Here is a 23,343-nt window from a genome sequence, read left to right as displayed (position 1 = left end):
TTTCACCATAATGTTTAGGTAGAAGAAAATTTTGTTCTTTTATTTTTGCTGGTTTTCATACGTTTTCCTGTAAAAATATTAATTCAGGTTTCATCATGCCAATATTTTTTCCTTTCTTACGAATTCCATTACCTTCCCCTACATCTGACATGTAATTAGGCTTGCCTCGAACAAGAATTGAATCACTAGGAAGTTTTTTAGTAAAAACAAAATGTTTGAAGGATTGAATTTAAAATGGCATAATGCTTCTTCATTACACAAAGACACTTTTTTAAAATCATATACACGGCAGTCTTCATCAAATCTAATTACTGGGGAGTATTTAGCAACAATATTAATATAACAATTGATATTGTTATATTGTTGGTGTAACAATTATTGTTCTTTATCAAAAGTTTATTTTTAATCAAAATTCTGTTCAGAAGACATGAAATGTTCTACTACTGAGAAAATGATTTGAATTTTTTTCATTTGCAGAGGAGATTCTTTGTGAAACCACAAACACAATAACTAATTAAAATGGTATTCTTTTTCTGGCCACCACAGACATCAGCAAACAAATGAATTGCGTGGGATGTAGATAAAGCTGTATTTTTTAATCTATTGCTGATGCATGATGCAATCTGATTAGCTGAAGAAAATTCATTTTCTAACTACACATAAGCAATTTATTCTGTACAGTCTGAGAGGATTTTGAATGATCCTCTGAAATAATGAAATTGTGCAAAACAGTTGACTTATTAACCTATATAATATGCTGATTGGTTTGGCAATTTTAGCAAGATTAAATTTTTAAGAAAATCAAAATTAAAAATTTTAATACCCTTTTCATCTCTTAATAACAATGATCAGACTTTGCCTCATGAAATCTCAAATACTTGATGAAAAAAATCGTACTTTATGCTTAAATTATAGTTCATGTTATCACTGTATATTGCATATTGTTTTTTAACTGATAAATCACTACTTAAATATTGTCTTGTATTATTTCATAAAAATAACTTCAGTTTTGCTCTGTGTGTCTTGGGGTGGCTAATTATCGTGAATAAGTAAAACCAAAATGAATATAAGAACATAGTGGATTTTTAAAAAAAAATTATTCAATAATAAATATGCTGGACATAGTGGATTTTGTTGCAATACAAATTAATTGGATATAGTACATTTTGTTAGTTTTCTTGTAGCACATAATGGTTTCTGGAGACAAATATGATCTTTGAATGCTATTGCAAGGCATTTAGAGTGGGTTTAGGAAAAAAATAACTTCACAGCTATGTCAGGCGTAAAAAATACTAACAAAATAGATGTTTCACTTCATCAATCAATTTGAGGTATATACTTTCTATATTAGCTAACAAAAGTTGGTACCAATCATAGTTATGGAAGATAAATGAACTTTGCGTCATTCCAATATTATAAATACTAGTATGAAAAGGTGAGATCATTTTTTCACTGAAAGACAGACATTACTATGACACTCCACTATGAAAGTCGGTGAAATGGTGACTTTTCCTAGATGTGGTGAGCTGTTTCTATTTATCATGTAAGAATTAGCGAAGATAATAAAACATTATTATTTTACCTCCTTCCAAAGTCCTGGCTTGTATTGGTTCAGATGATGGACCGGCACCCCTACTATTAAATGCTTGTACAGTAACAACATATGTTGTATACATCGCTAATCCTTGCAATGTTACTTCTCCTGTCCACTGCATACCGCCACCTGTTGTTACTTCCACAGTTTTAACACTAGAAGGTGTAGAAGATACCTCTGAAGTAGTAGAAACTTCAATATAACTTACGTAATACCCTAACAAATTTCCATTCCATAGTTCTTTAGCCGGAGGTTCCCAGGTGATTACTAACTCTGTTGAACTGTGGGCTTCTGCTCTAACTTCTCGAGGAGCACCACTTGGGGCTATAAGAAAGCAGATAAAAATTTATTAATTTTTTTTTTTAAATTTAATATAGATTGTAATACTGGCTTTATATATTATCTTCCAAATATTAATTCAACAAAAAGTTATAAAAACGTGATGATAAATTATGGAATAGAATTCTAATTTATACAAATAGATTATTATTATATATACAAATAATTTAGTTTTTATTAATGTTAGATCAACTGGTTATTCTTAGAAGGGGATATATGAACAATACTTAGCAAATAGTATGTTAGAAATTGAAGGAATGAGGTGAGATAAAAAAAATGGCCAAATCACTTTTCACAAACCAGTTCCTGCAGATTACTAAATTAAGCAATGTTGGGTGCAGTTTTGTTACATGCTGCAAGGGCTTAAGGCAATCGACCGTGGCAGTCAATGGTCCTTAAAAATAAATAAATGTTCTTAAAATAAATAAATAAATAATTTCTTATAAATAAATGAGAATATTTATAGATGAACACTTTTTTATAAAAAAAAACTGAACTGTGAAAACCTCACATTAACACATTTATCTAAAAGAGCAGAAAGATTATTTTTTTAGTTGAAAGTGAAATACTTTTTTTGATGATAGTGGAAGTTTTTAGCCTGGTTGTACAGGAGCATAACAAATATCTTAAAAGTTAAACAAGTTTTTTTAAATAAGTACGTAAAATGTGAACCCATGTTAATGCAGAATGTAAATGAAGAAAATATTTATTTATTTTAACTTCAAAATTAAAGAATATAAAGTAAATTAATGTATAAATTTTATATGTATATATATATATATATAAGAGATACAATTATAAAAAGTTTATCACCAAGAGTACAGAATTCAGTAATGCTTCTTACCTTATGCTTGTTATTATATAAAAACTCTTTCAACAGTTAGTAAAACATATTCTTTTTTTAAAAATCACACATTAAAAATTTAAAACTTAAAATTATAAACAAATAAGAATAAGTAGTCATAAAAAACATGATTAAAAACATTTTTATATGTGGCTAGCCACACATATAGTACTGTACTCCTCTTGTGGCTAGCCAATTATAAAAAAAAATTTAATATTTTTAACTTTTATTTTTATATTTTACAATTTTAAGTTTTAAATTTTTAATGTGTGATTTTTAAAAAAGAATATGTTTTATTAACTGATGATGAAGGAAACCCTTGAAAGCGCTTTTATATAATAACAAGCATAAGGGAAGAAGCATTATTGAATTCTATACTCTTGGTGGTAAACTTTTTATACTTTTGTATTTGACATAAACTGTACAGAGGGGAATATGGACAAATACAATAACAAAAAAAGAATTGGCTTTTCTAAGTTAATACGCATGCACACGAATACACACACACACACACACACACACACACACACACACACACACACACACACACACACACACACACACACACACACAAACACACACACACACACACACACACACACACACACACACACACACACACACACACACACACACACACACACACATACATACACACACACACACACACACACAAATATATATATATATATAAAGCAGAAGTTTGATATAAGTAACAAATTTGCTAGTAGAGTAACAAAAGCCGGATTTTTCAGGAAAATAGAATTCCAAAATATGAATATTACCTTCTTCTTGTGTTGAAACTTGTATCATTTCACTTGGCTCACTAAGACCCAATCTATTCTCAGCAATAATTCGTAAATGATAAGAGCATGCTGGACTTAAATTTTGGACTGTTGCTATTGTTTGTGTTCCAGGTACAACCACTTTAGCTGGTTGCGTAGGCCAGCTATCTGTAGAGAAAGTATAATAGTAATACAAATACACTACTAGTACATAAAATTATACAGTACTAAATGGAAAAATTTAATTAAATTTTTTTTTTTTTTGAGTTCAGACAATAATAACTTATTTTTTGTTCATCAATAAAAAAAATATAATAAAATAAGAGATAAAATAAACATAGCCATTAAAATAATATTTTGAAAAAAATTGAAAATGTAAAATATATTTATTTGATAATTACAAAACAAATCTTTTTTAAAAGGGTCTACATTTTCTCATAATTAAATATTGGAATTTAACATAAAGGAATATAAAAAAAAGTTATTTTATTGTTATTATTTATTTACCAAGAAATAATAAAACATTGTTCACTGATTTACTTAAGATTTGAAGTCGCTATAGACGACCACAAGACAACAATGACCACTGTTATTTTAATTTTTCCTACTAGTTGATTTCAAAAAAATCATTTTAGAATTGGCTTTTTAAATTTCTAATGATATCAGTACAGCCTTAAACTTTAAAAATAAATAATCTGTTTTCACTTGTGGTTTCACAAAACAGAACTGTATCAATAGTATTTAAGTATATTTTTTGTAGTATATCAATGAACTTTTATAGAAACAAAGTAGAAGTTTGAATTCATAATTAATGGTAAAATATAAAAACCCTTTAATGAAAGTATTTCTGAAAAAGAGCATTAAAAATCAAAATATGAATGATGGTCTGTTAGCCAGGTATACAAAGTATACTAATTTTCACCTCTAAATTTTAATTTTATGAAAAGTAAATGGTTTTGGAAAATGTAACAAAATTTGAAGAATTTTATATAATAAAGTTCTATATTAAGTGTTTAGAACCACATTACTTTGAATAAGTGGAAGAGATTGATATAGTCATAAAAATTCTATGTAAGACATATCCTTCAGCTATTTCAAGTTAGTTTATTTACAAGGAGTTTAAAAAGAAAGTGCAGTCAATAATAATAATAAAACCTAGAAAATAATTTGATACAATATTCACCTAGGAATTAAAATGGTATCTTTGTTATGTTTTAATTTTAATATTAAAAAATTAATACCAAAAGTTGCTTAACTTAATAGATAGGTCCATAAAAATTTGTTCTACAGGATATTTTAATGAGTGTTAATTTGGATATTAATGCACAACATTAATCACACCATGGAAGTTTTTTCACTTAACAAATAAACATCAAATTCTTATCAAACATAAACATTATGAAATTTACAGACTTACTAATTTTTATGAAAACAACATATTAAATGACTAAACTCAGCATAGATTAAATTTACTATTTGATTTTATGCTTAAGAGGTGTTCTAACCTTAAGATGGATGGCATTAACAACCGTGATAATGGAAACAGCTAAAGAAGTGATAATAACAAGATCTAAAAGTTTTTGAAAAAATAGATTCTAGTAATTTGTAAGCAAGTATAAATATCCTTGCAATAATTTTAAAACAAAATAAGAGGAGTAAAAAATGGGATATTATTTAAAAACCTATCTTAAAATAGAAAATTAATTTAGTTCAAAACAAATAAAATTAATAATTACTTCCTCAGTGATAATGATGTTATTTTACCTTGAAAGAAAAATACATTTGAACACACCTTCAACAACTTTATACTGTATAATGTAGCTTGTTATCGGGCTATTTCCAGCATAAGGTTGAGTCCAAGACAGCTGAAGAGATCTGCTCTGCTGGTCATTGACTCGTATATTCTTTGGAAATTCAGGAACCTCTGAAAGAAAGTATAAAACAATAATTACAGCCATTTTCTGCTTTAATCAAATATGCTACAAACAATATAATATTTTGCTTTTTCTTTTATTGTAAAAAGTCATATAGTATAAATTCAATTTCACAGAGGGAGCAGAAAGCAGAGCTAAATGTTTTGAGTAGAAACTCATTAATGAACCGTTTTCTGATCTGTTTATATGAACTTTTTTTCTTATGTTTAGCTATATAATGATCATCTCTTGAGATATTGTTGTGCAGTTTGGAATCATTCTGTGTATAAATCTTAGTTAAACATTTGTAATAATTTGAAAATATACATGCGTACCTGCATAGAAGGAAATGAAATAAAACAGGCTAATGAATGAAAATCCTTAGCAGGAATCATACCCAGAAGCATTAATAGAACTTTTTTGTTGCAATATCAAACTAATTCATACCAAAATTTCATGTAAATATTCTGACACAAAAAAATCTGAACAAAAGTAACTGATTTCTGAAGTTTACATAATTATAGATTACTTCATGAGCGGTAGATAAATACCTTGAACAATCAATTGAATTGCCATATCATCTTGGCCATATGCATTGCTGGCATGACAAGAAAATACACCAGTATCATGTCTGTAGGCTTGCATAATTCCAAGTTCTGATACCATTCCATCATCCAACAATTGTTCACGAATTGTGTATCTGTAACATAAATACAATTAAAATTCTGCAGATTAACAGTTTCTTCAGTTTCCCCATTGAATAGAAGCAACATACATAATGCAGTGTTTCACATCAGGTAGGGGTACAACTATTTTGTAGCTTTATACAATTTGTCCCAATCTTTTTTATGGTCGAAATACATATTTAGAACAGTCTTTGTTGTTTCTCTGAGAGTAATCATGTTACCTTCTAGAGTACATGTATCTCTTGGAGGGGGTGATTATCATTCTTTACCTACCTGTAGTTTAGTCTGCTGCAATGGTTCTCAAACATTTTATTTTTTTACATACCACTCATGTGAATACAGATCAGTAGCGTACCACTGATTTATTAAATACATAATATGTCATTAGGGTAGCAATAGATTTACATCTCAGAATGATAAAACAATAAAAAATTTTAATATTTTTTGAAAGAATCTACTTATTTTATAAAAAAAATCATGTATTACAATTTTTTTATTTATTACAAATATTTTAATCATTTAAACATTTATTTACTTTACAAAGAAATGTTAAATTATTTACTTAAATTATTGATTAGAATATTGTGGAAGACTGCAAACTCGGTGAGAATGATGATGCTGCAAGCTTAAAAAAAATGTTAATAACAAATCATATGATAATGATTCCAGATTTGATAAAAGGGAGTACACAGTCTTATTTGTGATGATTGCAACTTGATATATGTGGGTATGACCAATCATAAATTTTCCACACGAGCTAAAGAGCATATAAATAACATTAAAGATAATAAACCAGAAAACTGTAACTTTGCCAGACATATAATAGAATACAGTCATACATACAATCATAATAATTTTATGAAAATCTTACATATTTCTTACAAATATTATAATACTTCTAATTTGGAAAAATATTGTATATATTTTAATAATAAAAATTTAATTAATGAACAAAAATTTTTTAAAAACGATATATTATTTAAAAACATACTAAACATAAGTATAAAGAAGTAATAATCTAATCTAACAATTATCTCTTTGATAACATGGTTCCGTTTGATTTCATTTTAATCCACCAGAGTACATGTATATTCCTTCAGTATACTAGTAGGACCAGGACAGTCATGACTGGTTTTGTTAAAAATCTTAACTATGATTTTTTAAACTTTTGAATTTAAATATATTAATTTTAACTCCTGAGCTTCCTGGGCTTCCAAGTAGGCTAAAAGATTTAGAGTAAATATCAATGTACTGGTAAGCTGGATTACATTAATTGTTAATTCATTTATATGAGATTATCTTTCATTTCAATTTTGTGTGCTGTAACAAAATTTTCCAAATTCAAAAAAGATTGTAGATTTTTATTCAAAACATTTTATTCATTATTTGTCATTTTATGAAAAACTGTCTTTGTCACCTATTGTAAACTGATTTGTTGTTTCACCTTGCAAACTAAAATTTAAGTCACTGAGACAACTGAAAATATCTGGTAAATAGGCTAGTGTTGCGATCTACTGCTCGTGAATTGCTGATCTACTGTATTAATAATAATAATAATAAATAAATACTACTTCTGATAATAAACATCTGTTATACTAATAATTTTGTATTATAATAATTAAACAGGAAATTTTTGTAATTATAATAGTTTTTTTTTGTATTGTTGTTGAGTCTGTTTGCATACTACCACAAGAAGCTCTGCTTACCACTGGTGGTAAATGCATCACACTTTAGGAACTACTGGTCTACGGTCATCTTTTCTTGATTTTTCCAGATTCTTAATCATATGTATTGCTACTTTCATGTAGTTATTTGTTTAGTATAAAGTAGATTTTTTGTTGAAAATTTCAGTCAGTTTTTGTTAATGGCTAGACATAATTTAAAAAAAAGAATGTTTTAAATAAAACAGTAGTAATTTTTAGCACTTTAAGTATTTACTTACCCCTCATCTTGAATAAAGAGAGATATTTATCTATGTTTTTCTTATTAGTACTGAAACGTGTTGTCTGGTTTATATTTTACTTGGAATCTCTTTGTAATACTATTTTGCTAGTTACATCCTTTTTTATTTTAATTTTAATGTGATTTGTAGTTAATTGTAAAAATTGTTCTGACACTTAAACCCATTGCTTTAGACTCTGATTTAGAGCTTAGGTGTTAGTTTGCTATCAAATTTTTCCTTCTCAGATAATTAGAAATATTACTCAAATTTTTATAATTTTATGTTTTCTTAACTAGTTTATACAACTGGTACAACTAATAATCATAATGTATTTAAACCAAACTTAATAATCACAACATGTATGAATAACTTATTAAAAAATAATTGATAATAACCATGAATAACACGTTTAAGGTTAATTTTTAGGTCTTAGTCATTGTTTATCATAAATCTTGCAATATGCATTTTCCAGCATGCAGCTGAAATGTGTGATAAGTGTAAATATAGTAAAAGCAATCAGATGTATGAAGTAGTGGGTAATGAACACAATAGTTGCAATACTTAAAACTTTTCATGATCTTTTGAATTCTGGAAAAAAATTACAAACTGTGTGTCAAGAGAAAAATTTTTTAGTTGAAGGATCTAAGTACAGCCTTTAACTCTCAACAACTAATAATAGCTATTATTAAGTGGATATTTTCAGTAGGCCACTGATGTTAAACAATGCTATGTGCAGTTTAATTAATTTGGTTTAATGGCTTATCATACTATTGATGCATAAAAAAAACAATCTCCTAAAGAAATAAAGTTGTGTTTTGGTCATTATGTATTTACCTTAAAAATCTATTTAAAGGACATTTTTATCATTATTTTTCTAAATTTCTACTGATTGTAGTATAGATGAAAATTTTTATGAAGAGGAAGTATTTACTTTTATATGTATTAGTGATACATATACTTTATAAGAGATTTTATACTCATAGAGTTTAAATTTTCTAAAGATAATTAGTATATATACATTATAAAATGAATCATTTCACTGACACTAGTGTTTACAAAAACATTATGCTATGAAAATCCACCGAGTTATTTAATTAACTTATTATTTGTAATTCTACTAAAAAAAGAGATTAGCTTTAATAATTGTTGTTAGATTGGTCCAATTTTTTTGTTGTTTAATGTATTTTTGATATTAAAATAATTAGAATCTTTATTTCTAAAGACTGACTAATGATAGAATCAAACAAGACCTTTGATCTAAATCTTCTGAAATCCTTTGTCCACCAACTTTCCACATGATCTCTATTGGATTATCTCCTAAGGCAGTACACTGTAGATGAGCTGCTTCACCCTTTTCAACCTGCATTTGTTTGGATTTCTGTGGAAAATGAGCCGGAGCTGAAATTTGAAAAAAGAATGTAAAAAAATATCAATATTAACATACAAATTTAACAATTTTTTTCTCCTTATGTGTTCATTGCAATCTGTTCAACTAGTGATCAATAACCAATATCCCCATGGCCCAATGAAATGAGGGTGATTTGTAAATAAGGTGGAGATTTATACAGAATTAGGCCAACCATTATTGCTGAGATGTGTGGTTAATTGAACCCCAACCACTAAAATAAACTGACATCCATGGTCTAGAATTCAAATCCATATAAAAGGGACAACATTTTACTACCATTTGGACCACAGAACCTTCGACCTCAAAAATCAACTGTTAAGCAACTGATTTGTGATAAGTTCCTCAACAGACAAGCCCATTGGGCTCAAAGTTAAGTAACAATAACAGTAATTAAACATAAAAAAATCACCAGAATTAAAAAGATTATTATGAAACTAAAAAGTGGAACAATTCTAGCATTTTATAATTTTAGCTTATAAAGTGGAAATAGTTAGTACTATTTCCACTTATTAATCTGTTCTAATAAATAAAGATTATTTTGTTGTAGCTGATTCAAGTCTGTAAATAATGATTGATGATCATGGTCTGCTTAAGAATATAGAAATTACAAAAGTAATATATAATCAATATAGTGAAATAAATATATCTTTTTAAGCCTAAAAATTAACAGTTCTGTATACTAGCAATATATTACTTTACGCTATTAAGCATAAGTTAGAAAACGAATTGAAATGAATTTGATTTCAGGGGAAAAAAAATTTATCAGCACTTTATAAACACATATGGAACTGAAAAAGCACAAGAAATCTACTAAGAAACATATTCTTAAGTAGGATAAAAACCAAATCGTAAGAATATTTTCTTACGATTCTGTAACATGTGTAGCAATATAAAAGTCAAAATTATTGCCTGACATTTAATTATTCATTTACTTAAAAAAAGTTGTCAAGCCATGAAATTTTTATGGTGGTCATAAATAATATTAAAAATGCATTTAAAAATTTCACATAAAGATCTTAAATTTTAAAAGAAGTATTTTTTTGTTTGAATATTTCCTTAATTTTATTCATAGATACCATTAATGATATATGCACTTTGTATAATAAGAAATAAATAACATGATTACAAAGTCAAAGGATCTGAAATCCAATTAATTGTCAGTTGCAATAGCATCATCTATTAATGAAAATGTGTATCATCTATTAACAAAATGATTATTTATATTCTTTCAAGAGGGTGATCAATAAGGATTCAATTAGTTACTTGAAAACTTTGCAGTAAGAAACAAATTGGGAAAGTAATAATAAAATTAGCTATGGTGGAAAATTTAACAATTTTCTTAATGAGTTTCAGAATGCTTTTTTTCTAGCTTGCCCTTAAGGTAAAAAAAAACCAAAAAAAACAGTTTCAACGTAAAAAGGAAAATGCATGGATTACTAAAGGAATTGTAAAATCTAACTCTATGCTAAGGAATCTCTGTGAAATTTCCCAATGTAACTTGTCTAATAACTTCCAGAACTATTTCAAAAGTTACAAAAGAATGTACGCTAAAGTTATTCATACTGCTAAAAGATTGTATTATGATAATTTAATATCTAATTCAAATAATAAATTGAAAACCTTGTGGTTAGTTATCAAAAGTGAAAATGGTTTTGAAAATAAAAAGGTCAGATAACGTCACCAAAAACACAAAAGGTGCAAGAGGAATCTCATACTGTATTCAGGGGATGAGAGTTAAGTTAATTTCTTTTTCAGTATTTCAAACAACAATAATATTGATCCATTTCATACAAAGCCATTCATCTTACTTTGTGCTTTTAAATGAAAATATAAGGGCCCTTTACACCCTTACATATGACGACCCTGATGGTGATACTAACCTCATTTTAAGAATGTGATGAGGGCTAATGACCATTAGCAGTCGATGCCCGTAAAAAAAAACAAAAAAAAAAAAAAAAATAATAATATAAACATTAAATTAATAAAACAATGTTATCAGAATTATAGAGGGGTATTAAATTTAAAACTTACCATTAACTTTAAGAAAAACTACTTTACTAACACCAGTTCCAATTTCATTTTTTGCTTCGCATAAATAATGACCTTCACTTTCTTTGCTGATATGTAAAAATTGAAGAGAACCATTTCTATAAAAATTAATATTTGGCTCATATAAGAAATCTTTGTACTCTCCAGGATGATCACCTAAAATAAAAAAAAACAACCAGTATTATTTAAGAGCAGTTCTTTATTAAATGAATTAAACCTTCTTACATTTTTGACAAGAGAAAGAGTGCATATTGCTTTCATATCCAATAATTTTTCTTAACAAAATGTTACTTTTATGATTTCATACTGAAATAAACCATAAAACTTCTTAAGAACTTAAGATTTATGTAGCAGCATAAATTTTTTCTAGAGGATAATTAATAAACAAAGATTAGTTTCTGATGGCAATAAACAGCAGCAGTGTGCATAAACTGAAAAAAGGAAAATTCAGTTTTTTGACAAACATAAAAATAATGTTTTTACATCTACAAACAAAAACACTTCTTGTGGAAGTCTGACTGTATAGTTTGTAGTTCAGTTGGATACTTCCACATGCTGAAAAATTCCAGGAATGAGTAAATTCATTATTCCTTTAGGAACCTGATACTTGTTCTCAGGCAGCTATTTCATTTTTGAAAGAAAATAAAGTTTTTTTGCTGGATTTATTTAAATTGGTCAATGTAAAACCCATTTATCAATATGTGCTGCTTCCATCAAGATTAAAAGGGCTTTCTGATCTCTCACAGGATCATGAGAGACCTTCCCCACAAGTGGGTGTGCTACAAGTGGGTCTGATCTGTTGAACTAATATTTGGTGTGATCTGTTAGGGAAGCTGTCTGTGGAGCATATCAGGAATTTTGTTACTGCTCATTAAGCTTAATGACTCAAGTGCCTATCAGGTAAAGCCAGGCCTACAAATCCTCCAAAAATATAAATAAGAATTCAGTATATGAATAAAAATGAAAGTCAATCTTACTTTCCTTTTTATTCAGGGAAGATTAATTTTTAGAGTTTAAGAATTCTCGAAATTCAAGTGTATCAAGTGTCATTCAACAGGGTTTTGCTTTTGATACCTTCAAATTTTCATATCCATGAAAATTCTAAAATTTCTTAATTTTGTAAAATATTTGCAAATCAGATCTAGCTAATTTATTTTTGTTAACATATTTTTGTGCTAAAAGTACAACTTTTCTTTGCTTATTTCTCAGTTGCAGTTTTAAACAACTTCCATTGATCTAAATAAAGTTTATTTTAATCCTAGTATACTACACTGACTTTATTTTTCATGATTTCTGCCAATACATCTCAGAGATGTACATGTTCAAAAAGTACATCATCTAGCAGATGATGTCCATTTTCTTGCAAATGTATTTCTTTCCATGTAATTAACACATATTCTGAATATGAACCAAATTGGATCATAAATACAGTTTTTCAAAATATCTCCACCCCAGCGCCACCTAGTGGGTCCATTTTTTGCAAAAATATTTATTTTCATGTTACTAATATATATTCTGAATATGAGCCAAATCAGACCAAAATACAATTTTTTGAAATATTTTGACCCCATTACCACCTAGCAGGTCCAACTAATTCAGAAACCTTCGCGGGCGTGTGCACAACTCACCAAAGTTTCATCACAATCAGATGAATGGTATAGGAATGTGTACGGGACAAACAAACAAACATTCATTTATATATATATATATATATATATATAAATGAATGTTATGTATATATATATATATATATATAAATGAATGTTTGTTTGTATATAAGAAAAAAATATATAAAAAAAAATTACTGAGATAAAATCAAATATATAAACTTCATATCATATTTCATTTTACTCATTCTTCTTATTGATGATGGGCAAAAAACCACAATAATTTTTTTTTGCTTTTTAGAGTTTTTACTGCTGGTTTAGCTTTAGTACCTTTTATCCCCAAGCATTTGGATATATCTCTCACAGATCCCTTGGAAGAGGAGAGTTAAGTCTTCTTTTTATCCAAGGCCTAATTAGACTCTCCACTAAGCTGTTCATAAATTCAAATCTAGAATAGGGCTTCAAATTATTGACAATTTTAAATTTATAAAAGTTGTGTAAATATACCAAAAAATGGGTTGTATGAACCAATGTTGAGCATGTTGTAAAAAAATGTCACTGGCCACTGTTTGGTCTTCCTTTCACAATTCATACTTCAGATAAGTTGGTTGAAGGTATCCACAGCTCCTTTTGTAGAATTGTATGTGGTAATTATTTCTGGATTTCTTGGATTTTTATTTACGGAGTCATTATCATCTACAGTAGATACCAGAGTTACAATTTTTCTTTTTTTTTGGCATATGTGAGACTGCTGTTAAATCTGGGTTAAAAAAAAGAAAAACTGTTGATCCAATTCTGTGATTTTGTAAGAAGGATTTACGAAATCATTTGGAAACTCAAGTACGTTTTGTTTGATAATTCCTAGTGTGGTTAAATTGTACTGCTTGAGAAGTTTCATCACTAATACTATGGTTATATTCCTTCTTGATCTTTTGAATTCTTCAAGAATCGTTCAGCAATGAATTCTACCACTGGTGTATTTTTTGGAGTAGTTCCTTTGCATAGGTAGGGTATATTGTCTACCATATATTTAGTTGATTCATCACAAATCATTACAACTTTTATGCCATATTTATTTAGTTTGCTTGGAAGATGCATTCGAAAGGAACACTTTCCTCTGAATCCAACTATCTGTAGTCAAATAGACACTTGGTTTGTAACATGATTTACAATTTTGTATGAATGCATCCCATGTATCTTTGACATAAGCAAATTTTGACTCTACTCACCATTGATCTCTGGTTTCCTAATCATCAATCCTTAAAGAGTTTATTAAAAAATTAAACTGAAACAATGACTTAGTGCTTCAATATTTATCACCACATCAAGTACAATTGAAAAGAATTTTTGTTGCAAGTGATTATTTTTCATGGTTCCAGCTAAAATTATGAGTCTAAAAACTGCTTCAACCATTAATTTGTTAGATTTTTCCTTAATTTTCAATGTGTAGATTTTTTTTGGTTTCATCGTTTCCTGCATTGGCTGTTTTCTTTTATGTTAAGAAGATTTGATACTTTTTCTGAGCTTCGTATATTTTCATAAATAATATTTTCTATTTAGCTATCAATATCACATTCCATAGGTTTTTGATCTGGATTGTAATTCAATCAAGATCGGAATCATCCGAAAAAATTCTTCTTTTATAAAATTCACTTCTTCAACAGACAATTGTATATCATCTAGTTGTTCTCCTAAACTGCAAGAATCTCTTGCTCAGTCACTGCTGAACTTGAGGCCGTTTTCCTTTTTTACTCTAATAAAATAAACAAAAGGCCTAGTTAATTGTTATATTTGTACTGATTATTAAAAGATCCAGGGTAACTCTCAATTATTTTTAAATCAGAACAGTGTGATGTAGTTTTGAGTTAAAAAAACAAACTTAATATTTACCCACAAATTATTGTTGGCATATTTATAAGATGTACATTATTAACAATGTAAATAACTGACCATACATCTATAAGACATAAAAAAAAAAATCAGACTGTAACCGTCAGTATGTCTACAAGATCTGCAGACTATAAAATATTAGTTTACTTACCTTTACATGTGAACTGTGGACTTTGTTCTGTCAACTCATACAGAACTAAGCAAGAAAAGAATAATTTTTGGTGGGAGAAAAGTACAACAATCAGGTGGAATGAGAGAATAAAAGTAAAATGCCGCTTACATCTCAAAGACAGCATTCTAGGGTTAAATTATGTTTTCACATTAAACTTCAAATTTACTAATTTAACATAAAATTTATTTAAATTATGTTTTCACAAACTAAAAACAAAGTAATAATTAGTTAAGGGTATGTGGGAACTAATGATATTTTTTAAAACAGATTTAACAAATAAATAACTTCATTTCTAACTTTATAGAAATTCTTCCAGAATATCTTTTCAGCTATTTTTCTGAGGGTTGCAGATATATGTATAGCATTTACTTTAAAGTAATTCAAACTTCTTTAGTATTAATGAACATAAATCTATCATTCAGTATTCATAATAGAAAATACGATAATTTAATAATTTCAAAGATATATTAAGAAAATATCTAATTTATCTTACCCACAGCTTTCCGCCACATTATACTAGGCAATGGATATCCATCTGCTTGGCAGTTAAGAGTAACATCTTGACCTGATGCTACGTTTGCATCTGTTGGTTCAACAGTCCATCGTGGCGGCACTGTAAAATACAGTAAAGTAATTTATGAAACAGTTTCAAGTCATTAGTTTTTAACTATTGTTGTTTGTATATCTGTATACTAAAAACTTAGATAAGATATAAACATTTATTGAGCTAAAAAGTAATGTTACAAAATAGAATATACAGAAGTCAGTTTTAAATAAAGAATATAATTTCTGTCAAAAAATATACCGTACCAGATTTGGAATGGATATTTATTTATTAAAGCAACAATTTCTCTTTTCAATCTTATGACTTTGTATTCTACTGACTTTTTGTAAGCTTTCTGCATTATTATGAAAGAACTATCCCACAACTTCATATCAAAACACTCTGCTTTGTTCTATTCATTATTTGCTGCTAATTTTTATTATTCAGACTGTTTTTAATTGATGAAACATACCTTAATTTAAAATTGTTATAAGTTTTATTAAACCATGTCTGTATTTTAAAGTAACGTTAAGTTCTGTAAATACACTTCATTCCATACGTAATTAAAAATCTATTGTATTTCAGTACGACCTTATATTCTTGGAAAAAAAAAATGGAAGTTAAATGTTCAATTTTTTTACCTCCAGTGATTTTTGGGCAGTTGTCCAAGATTATAAGAAGTAGAATAAGTTTTTAACTTAAAAATCAACTAAAATCCTTAATAAGTGACATTGTGACCAAATCATCAACTGTCATGATGAAACATATCAGTCTCATAAATATGTTTGTAATTGTTTTGAATTATTTCCTATGACAGTTTAAATGAATTGGTGACTCTTTTCAATGTGCAATAAAATATTCAATAACTTTAATGATAATCCATATGATTTCAATATAGGCTATTTTAATTGCCAGACATTTAACAAATCCAGAACTTTTTACTATATAGAAAAGGCAGAAGTTAAATTTTATTTTTTCAATTACACAGATGTTAACTTTAATAGATGAATTTTAAAATTATGTTAGCTAATACTTAAGAGAACTTTGATTCACTCAATTAACCCTTTTTTTATCACATAATTTAAATAGAAGATTAATTTAAATGACAATTCAGTTGTCCAGTTGCAAATAATTGGATAGTAGTAACGGGTGTTGAGATAGTTCAGTTTTTAATTTATTAATATTTGTATTTTGAGTATTTGTTGTTTGTGCTGTCATACTGGGCAGAAAACTTCAGCCTAACTTGCAATTTATTGCAGAATCTCAGTTCAGCAAATTATCCAACTTCCTTGAGTGGTCAATAACTACATCAAAAGTAGATAAAAAGCATACACACAGAATATATATATATAATTATTATTATTATTATTATGCTTTTACGGCCAACATGGGACCACTTAAGTCAATTTTAGTTAGATCTTTTCTGAGAAAAGCGTGTTATTTTACTCTTCCGAGCTGCCCAGTATTTCTTCATCCGTTCAGATCTTGCTTTCTTTTCTTCATCTGTAAACACCCTCTTTGTTGTATTTTGTCGTTTGTCTGTCTTTTGTTTAAATCTAATGTTTTTGTCCTTATGTATACATATATATATATATATATATATATATACATAAGGTCGGGATATTACTGTATATATATATATATATATATATACATAAGGTCGGGATATTACTGTATATATATATATATACAGTAATATCCCAACCTTATGCGATAGGTGGAACCAAATGATAACTAAATCGAATTCGCATAAGTCAGGTTACAATTTTGCTTATAAATACATATGAATTATGTTTAATTGGGATCGGAAACTAAAGAATACAATAATTTAGAAGAAAAATTTTAATAAAATCTTAGATAATACAGTACTTACAACAAATTATATTACATATTATGAATTGCAAAAACGTAAACCAAAGTTATCTTGATGTAGATGGCTTCATAAAATCAAAGTCGTCTGATGGATCAACAGTTTTTTCTTCTCATGTAAAAATTCCTTGCAGCACGCTAATAATTTTTTTATTCCTTTATTGTCAGCTCCTGATTGTGTGAATCCAGCAGTTCTTGAACGTCATCACTAGCCACTTCCAAATTTATTTGCCTGGCAAGATCGACAACCTTTTCAATCACATTACCAATTTCATCAGGCTCTAGCACTGATTCAACCTGAGTTTCAGTGGTGAAAAAAATGGACACAGTTTTTTAAAGTTTATACTTTGTATCAAAATACCAAATTTAATTGTAGTAAGAGCTTTTTAAAAACATTTTATTGCAAAATTTGGTTTGATGATTCATTAAAAATAAAACATTTCAAAAATATGCGTCATATGATGTAAGTTTGTCATGTAACAAAATGACACACTAATGATATATTACCCATAATTTTACAAAACTACACACTGATGACTGAACTAGACATTAATTCCAAAAATATCCTCTGAACATGTACTATGATTATATTTAGGAAATGAGATTTTAGATTACTTAAAACAATTTTAAAGCATATTTCAACATTCTGATTAGTAAGGAAAACACAACATTTATCATTACTATTTCAAAATCCTATGTATTGGTAAAACATTAAATTGAAAAGATTATAACAAGTAAATTAGCTCAGAAACAATAAAATTTTACGAATACAACTAAGTTTTAAAAATATTATCCAAATTTAATAAAAGTGAAACATAATAAGTATCAGTTCTAACAATTTAAACACATATTTTTAAATAACACTCTATTCCTGTAAAGTCATACTTAATCTTGAAGGTAATTATATCATGTTTAAAATTATTTTCTTACTGGTGTCTTAAAATGATAAAATACATTTTTGATAAGTATATTACATATTCTATTTTAATTTCAAAATGTAAAAATTAAAACATATTTTTCTTCTTCTGTGCAGTTTACTGCTCATTAGAAGTTTTTACTACTATTTTTTTTAAAGGCAATAATGAAGTAAATCAATGAAAATGCATCTTAGAAAAAATGGCTATTTATGATTTTATGTGAAATTTATATTGATAACAACATTAATAATTATATGTAAACATACTACATGTAAACTATTTATGCCTAGATGAGTTGATAACAATAAAAAAAAAACTCAAATTGGTTATTTACCATTAACAGTTAAAGGTACAGTGAAACGTTCTTCTCCTGCAACATTCTGAGCAATGCATGTATAATTTCCGCTATGACTGGATGAAATTCGTTCAATAACAAGAGATGTTGAATATTCATCTAATCTTCTAGTGGTTGTTCCTGGTCCCAGCTGTCCAAATCCATCTCTTTCCCAACGAAATGTTATTGGTAAATCACCTTCTAAGATTTGGCAAGAAATTGCTGCTCTCATTCCCTCTCGAAGCAGGTTGGTCATCTCCTGGATTGGAAGAATTTTTGGTGGAACTAGGAATCAGAAATTATTTATAACATTTATAAAAATGTTACCGCAATAGTTTTAATCTTAATTAATTATAAATTTTTATAAAATTTATTAATAAAAATATTCTTAATGAAAAAAAAATTACAATTTCAAAAGTAAGTCCATTACATTAACATTCTAATGGAATGTTACACTTTCCAGAACAAGACAGTAAACTTTATTCCTTATAATGATTTTATAACTCGTGGAACTATTTCAGAAAATAGCATCTTTAAAATATAAGAATGCAGATTAGGTGCATGAATACATTTAAAATCCATATTTAATAAATTACTTTTCATAAATCACTAAAGATAAGTATTCTGGAAGCAGTTGAAATTTAGGTGTGTCACATTTATGAATGACAGTTTTAAAAGAAAAAAAATATTGGAAATTAATTAGATCAATCACAATATTTTACTTATATTTACATATTAAAGTTCAATTTGAAAAATGAAAAAAAACTAATAATTAGATAATAAAATAAAGCAAAATTATTATTTTTAATTATGATTTTTGAATCACCTTTGGGTTACTTGTTTAACTTCATAAACTTCAATTTTGAAAATTTGATTCAATAAAATTGAACTCCCTCACTAATATAGAACTACAGAGATAAATGTAAGCATAACCATTTTATACATAAATAAATTTTAAAATATATTCAGTACTACTAAACTATTAATAACTGTTTATATGATGCTTTCACATAATTAACAAATTAAAATTGAAGAATAAAATAATTTTAGTATTTATTAATACCTTGGAATGAAATTTTTTTAAAATTAAGTACAAGTACACTGAAAACATTCATAATGACTACCCAATCATGATTAATTATTAATGAAATTCTGTAAAACTGAACAAATATATAAATGTGTTAGAAAGATTATAAACTAAAAATACAAGATGACTTTTTATAAATAATTTTGAATTATTTATGGAAGAAATAAATCTGTGGAAATCTGTGGAAGAAATAATTCTTCCACAACCTGCTTAAGAATTAGTATTACATACTTTACCTAGAACTTGAACTTCTACATCTCTTCTAGCTGAATGTTTCTGTCGATTCTGAGCCTGACATGTGTATGTACCAGCATCAGCTTGTCTTTGTACATGTTCTATAATTAAAGTGCCATTAGAATAAACCCGCTGTCGACGGTTTACCGGTAGCACATTACCATCTAAAAAAAAGAAGTTAAGATGAGTAAAATGGATTCAAATATAACAGTTCATGAAGTAGAAAAGAAGTTTAAAATGTCTGTAAATTGTAAGCAACTATATCTTTATATTGGGAATCAATCTGAGACCGTGATATCACATAATAGCTGCCATAATAATGATGCTAATAAATACCTTATCTGCCAAAATATTATTTTGCAACAATTTATAACATTTTATAATTAAACTTACCCAATAATGCTCTAGCCAGGAAGATGTAAACTTTATAAAAAGTCTGAGTATGTAAAATTCCCACATTGTAATCAACTAATAAACAACTGAAGCTTGATTATTTATAAGGGTTTACTTTGATGTAGTTTAACTGCGACACTTCCATAAACACTAATACATAAAAAAAGTGTTGAAATAGTCTTTCATTATTCATTATTCACTGAATAAGTTGTCAGAGTGTAGGTGGGGTTCATTATTTCTCTTTCTCTCTCACGCGCACGCGCGTGTAATCCATTTTCAGTACATTCAACTATGTCAGTAGCAGGATAATATTTTGAATGATTTGCTTATTTAACTTAATTACATTAGTTAAGTTTAATGTAATTGCACTGGATAGAAAACAAGAACTACTAGATGAAAACAAAATTACATATTTTTGAAAACCCACCTCATGGGGTACCACACAAATATAATTAATTATATCAGATTTTGTAAGTATTGTACAGCTTTGATATAAAAAATATTACTTATCAAAACTGTCATAAAGGTTATAAAAATAAATAAATTAGTAGAGGTGATCATGAAAATAATAGAAAAAATAATTGAAATAAATCTGAAAATAAATCAATAAATTCAACAATTAATGTAAAGAAATAAACTAAAATTAATTTTAAAATATTTTATTAAGTTTTCTTTTCTTGTTTCCTAAAAAAAATAATTTTTTATTCAACTGATTGAATTCTGATATTAAGTTAGTAAATATTAAAAGCAACATTAGATTTTTCTGCAGGCAAGTTTTTTGTACAGTTTTTAATAACTGATGCTTATTGAGATTTATGATATTAATGTAATGGCCAGCAGTAAAAAAAGCATGTCATGTTACCATTTTTGGAAAAAGGTTATTTAATTTTTTAATCTTTATTTGATTTTAACACTAAGGACCATCTATTCAGTGATTGTCTCTTCTAAGCCCTTTGCTTTAACCATAATCCTTTCATTTCTAAAAGTGATCTATGTATCTGTTTAAAAATGCAAGTGTAGTGCTTGTGTTACTATTAATATATATTAAACTCGAATTTCATCTTTCTGAATATAATAAATTTTGAGGGTTTTTTATGTATGTATTACAGTTAATTATTTTCAAATGTTGATTTTTAGATTAATATTAATTAAAAAGTGAAAGTGGTAGGGATAAAAAGAGAAGAAGCCTAAAATTAAGATGGAAGGGTAAGGTAGCATAGAACATGAAAAAGAAGATTTTCAGATGTGAGGAAGACTAAAATATAAAGGAATAATGAAGAATTAAATATGAAAATGGCATCTTTGATATTTATAAAGAATAGAATTAACTATGGTTTCTGTGAGGCATATTTGTAATTTCCTCTTAATCACCATTATTATAGGTAGATGGAGTTGATTGTGTAGATTCTTTTTATGTAGATTTACCTAACTTACCTTTACAGACTTTCTCCTAATGATGATATTTATCAATTTGTAATCTTAATCACAAAAAAAAATAATAATAATAATTATGAGTGTCTTAACTTAGGTTTTAAGAAAAAAATTTTCCTTACCTTCCTGCTATGCTTTTATTATTAAACAAAGTTAAGCAGATATTAAGCAGATATTCTTTTTTCCATCCCATGTTATAAACTACTAAAAATTAAAATATACTACTAAGTAAATTAATATTAAAATAATTGAAATCTAATTTTTATAAGTTATAAAAATTCTGATAATACTTCTATTTCAAATAGTTCAGTGCTTTCTGGGTTCAATACAGCGTAAATATTGAAACAGATTTATGAACTGTGGTCGTAAAAAAAATAATTCCAACTATTATAATTATTTTGTTGTCACAGAGTAATAATAACAATAATCATACATTTGTTTGTAATAAATTTATAACAAAAATTTACCTTGTTCCCATGTAACAGATTCTATTGGATATCCAGCTACGGGACATTTTATTATCAAATCAGCTCCAGCAATAGCAGTAACTTTTGGCATAACTCGAATAAATGGAAGACCTAAAAAAATAACAGTTATAAAGTAAAATAGGATTTTTCCTCCTTAGTAATATAACAAGTTGTATTTAAATACTGATTTAAATTTGTCATAGTTCAAATAAAAATTAAATAATTAACCTGGTTGAAATCATTTGCAAAAATACATAACAGCAGATAAAACAAATTAAAAGCAAATATACCAGGTATCAACCAGAAAAAAAATGGTTATATCCAGAGAAAAAAACTGTTGAATATTGAATACAACTATTAATAAAACTACAAAATTAGATAGATAATACCAGCTCAAATAAGACAAAACCCATAAAGCAAGTTAAAACTGGTTAAACAAATGTAATGTACACCTGTAATCATAAATAATGAAAAATGTTATTAAAAAAAAGATACAAACTGATTGAATCAGCAAAAGACAGATAAAACTTTTTTTAAGACTGATGAAAATCTAGTTATAAGGATATAACTATAACAGGATAAAACTGTATTTAACAGGCAAAAACTGTGTAAACTCAGTTAAAAGCAGATAAAAATAGATAAAACAGTTTAAAACCATTATTACTTAATTACCATTAAAAACCAGAAAAAGTAATAAAGCTGGTTAAAACCAAAAAAAAATCTAATTGAACTGGTAAAAACAATAAAAACTAAATAAAACTATGCTTAATTGAATGTTACTGATGGTACTTTGTTAAAACATAAACATGGTGGTCATTCAAAATGATTTTTTCTGTTG

The 23,343-nt window shown here is 27.2% G+C and overlaps 1 protein-coding gene across 1 annotated transcript in view; it reads right to left on the bottom strand.

Annotated features, from left to right (window-relative positions):
- Dscam4 (Down syndrome cell adhesion molecule 4) overlaps positions 1 to 23,343 on the bottom strand; it is a 123,873-nt gene that overhangs the window by 55,788 nt on the left and 44,742 nt on the right. Inside the window, exons 11-20 of the mRNA XM_075359200.1 lie at positions 22,506 to 22,616; positions 20,217 to 20,378; positions 18,894 to 19,178; positions 15,723 to 15,842; positions 11,543 to 11,716; positions 9,354 to 9,501; positions 6,027 to 6,175; positions 5,355 to 5,486; positions 3,563 to 3,730; positions 1,583 to 1,918 (exon numbers count right to left, since the gene is read on the bottom strand). Coding sequence (XP_075215315.1) covers positions 1,583 to 1,918; positions 3,563 to 3,730; positions 5,355 to 5,486; positions 6,027 to 6,175; positions 9,354 to 9,501; positions 11,543 to 11,716; positions 15,723 to 15,842; positions 18,894 to 19,178; positions 20,217 to 20,378; positions 22,506 to 22,616 — 1,785 coding nt within the window. The remainder of the gene's footprint in view (positions 1 to 1,582; positions 1,919 to 3,562; positions 3,731 to 5,354; positions 5,487 to 6,026; positions 6,176 to 9,353; positions 9,502 to 11,542; positions 11,717 to 15,722; positions 15,843 to 18,893; positions 19,179 to 20,216; positions 20,379 to 22,505; positions 22,617 to 23,343) is intronic.

Source organism: Lycorma delicatula, chromosome 3, assembly GCF_047948215.1.
Source record: "Lycorma delicatula isolate Av1 chromosome 3, ASM4794821v1, whole genome shotgun sequence".
NCBI classification, from domain to species: Eukaryota; Metazoa; Arthropoda; class Insecta; order Hemiptera; family Fulgoridae; genus Lycorma; species Lycorma delicatula.
Note: the sequence above shows the minus strand (reverse complement) of the source record. Positions and strands in the feature narration are given on the sequence as shown.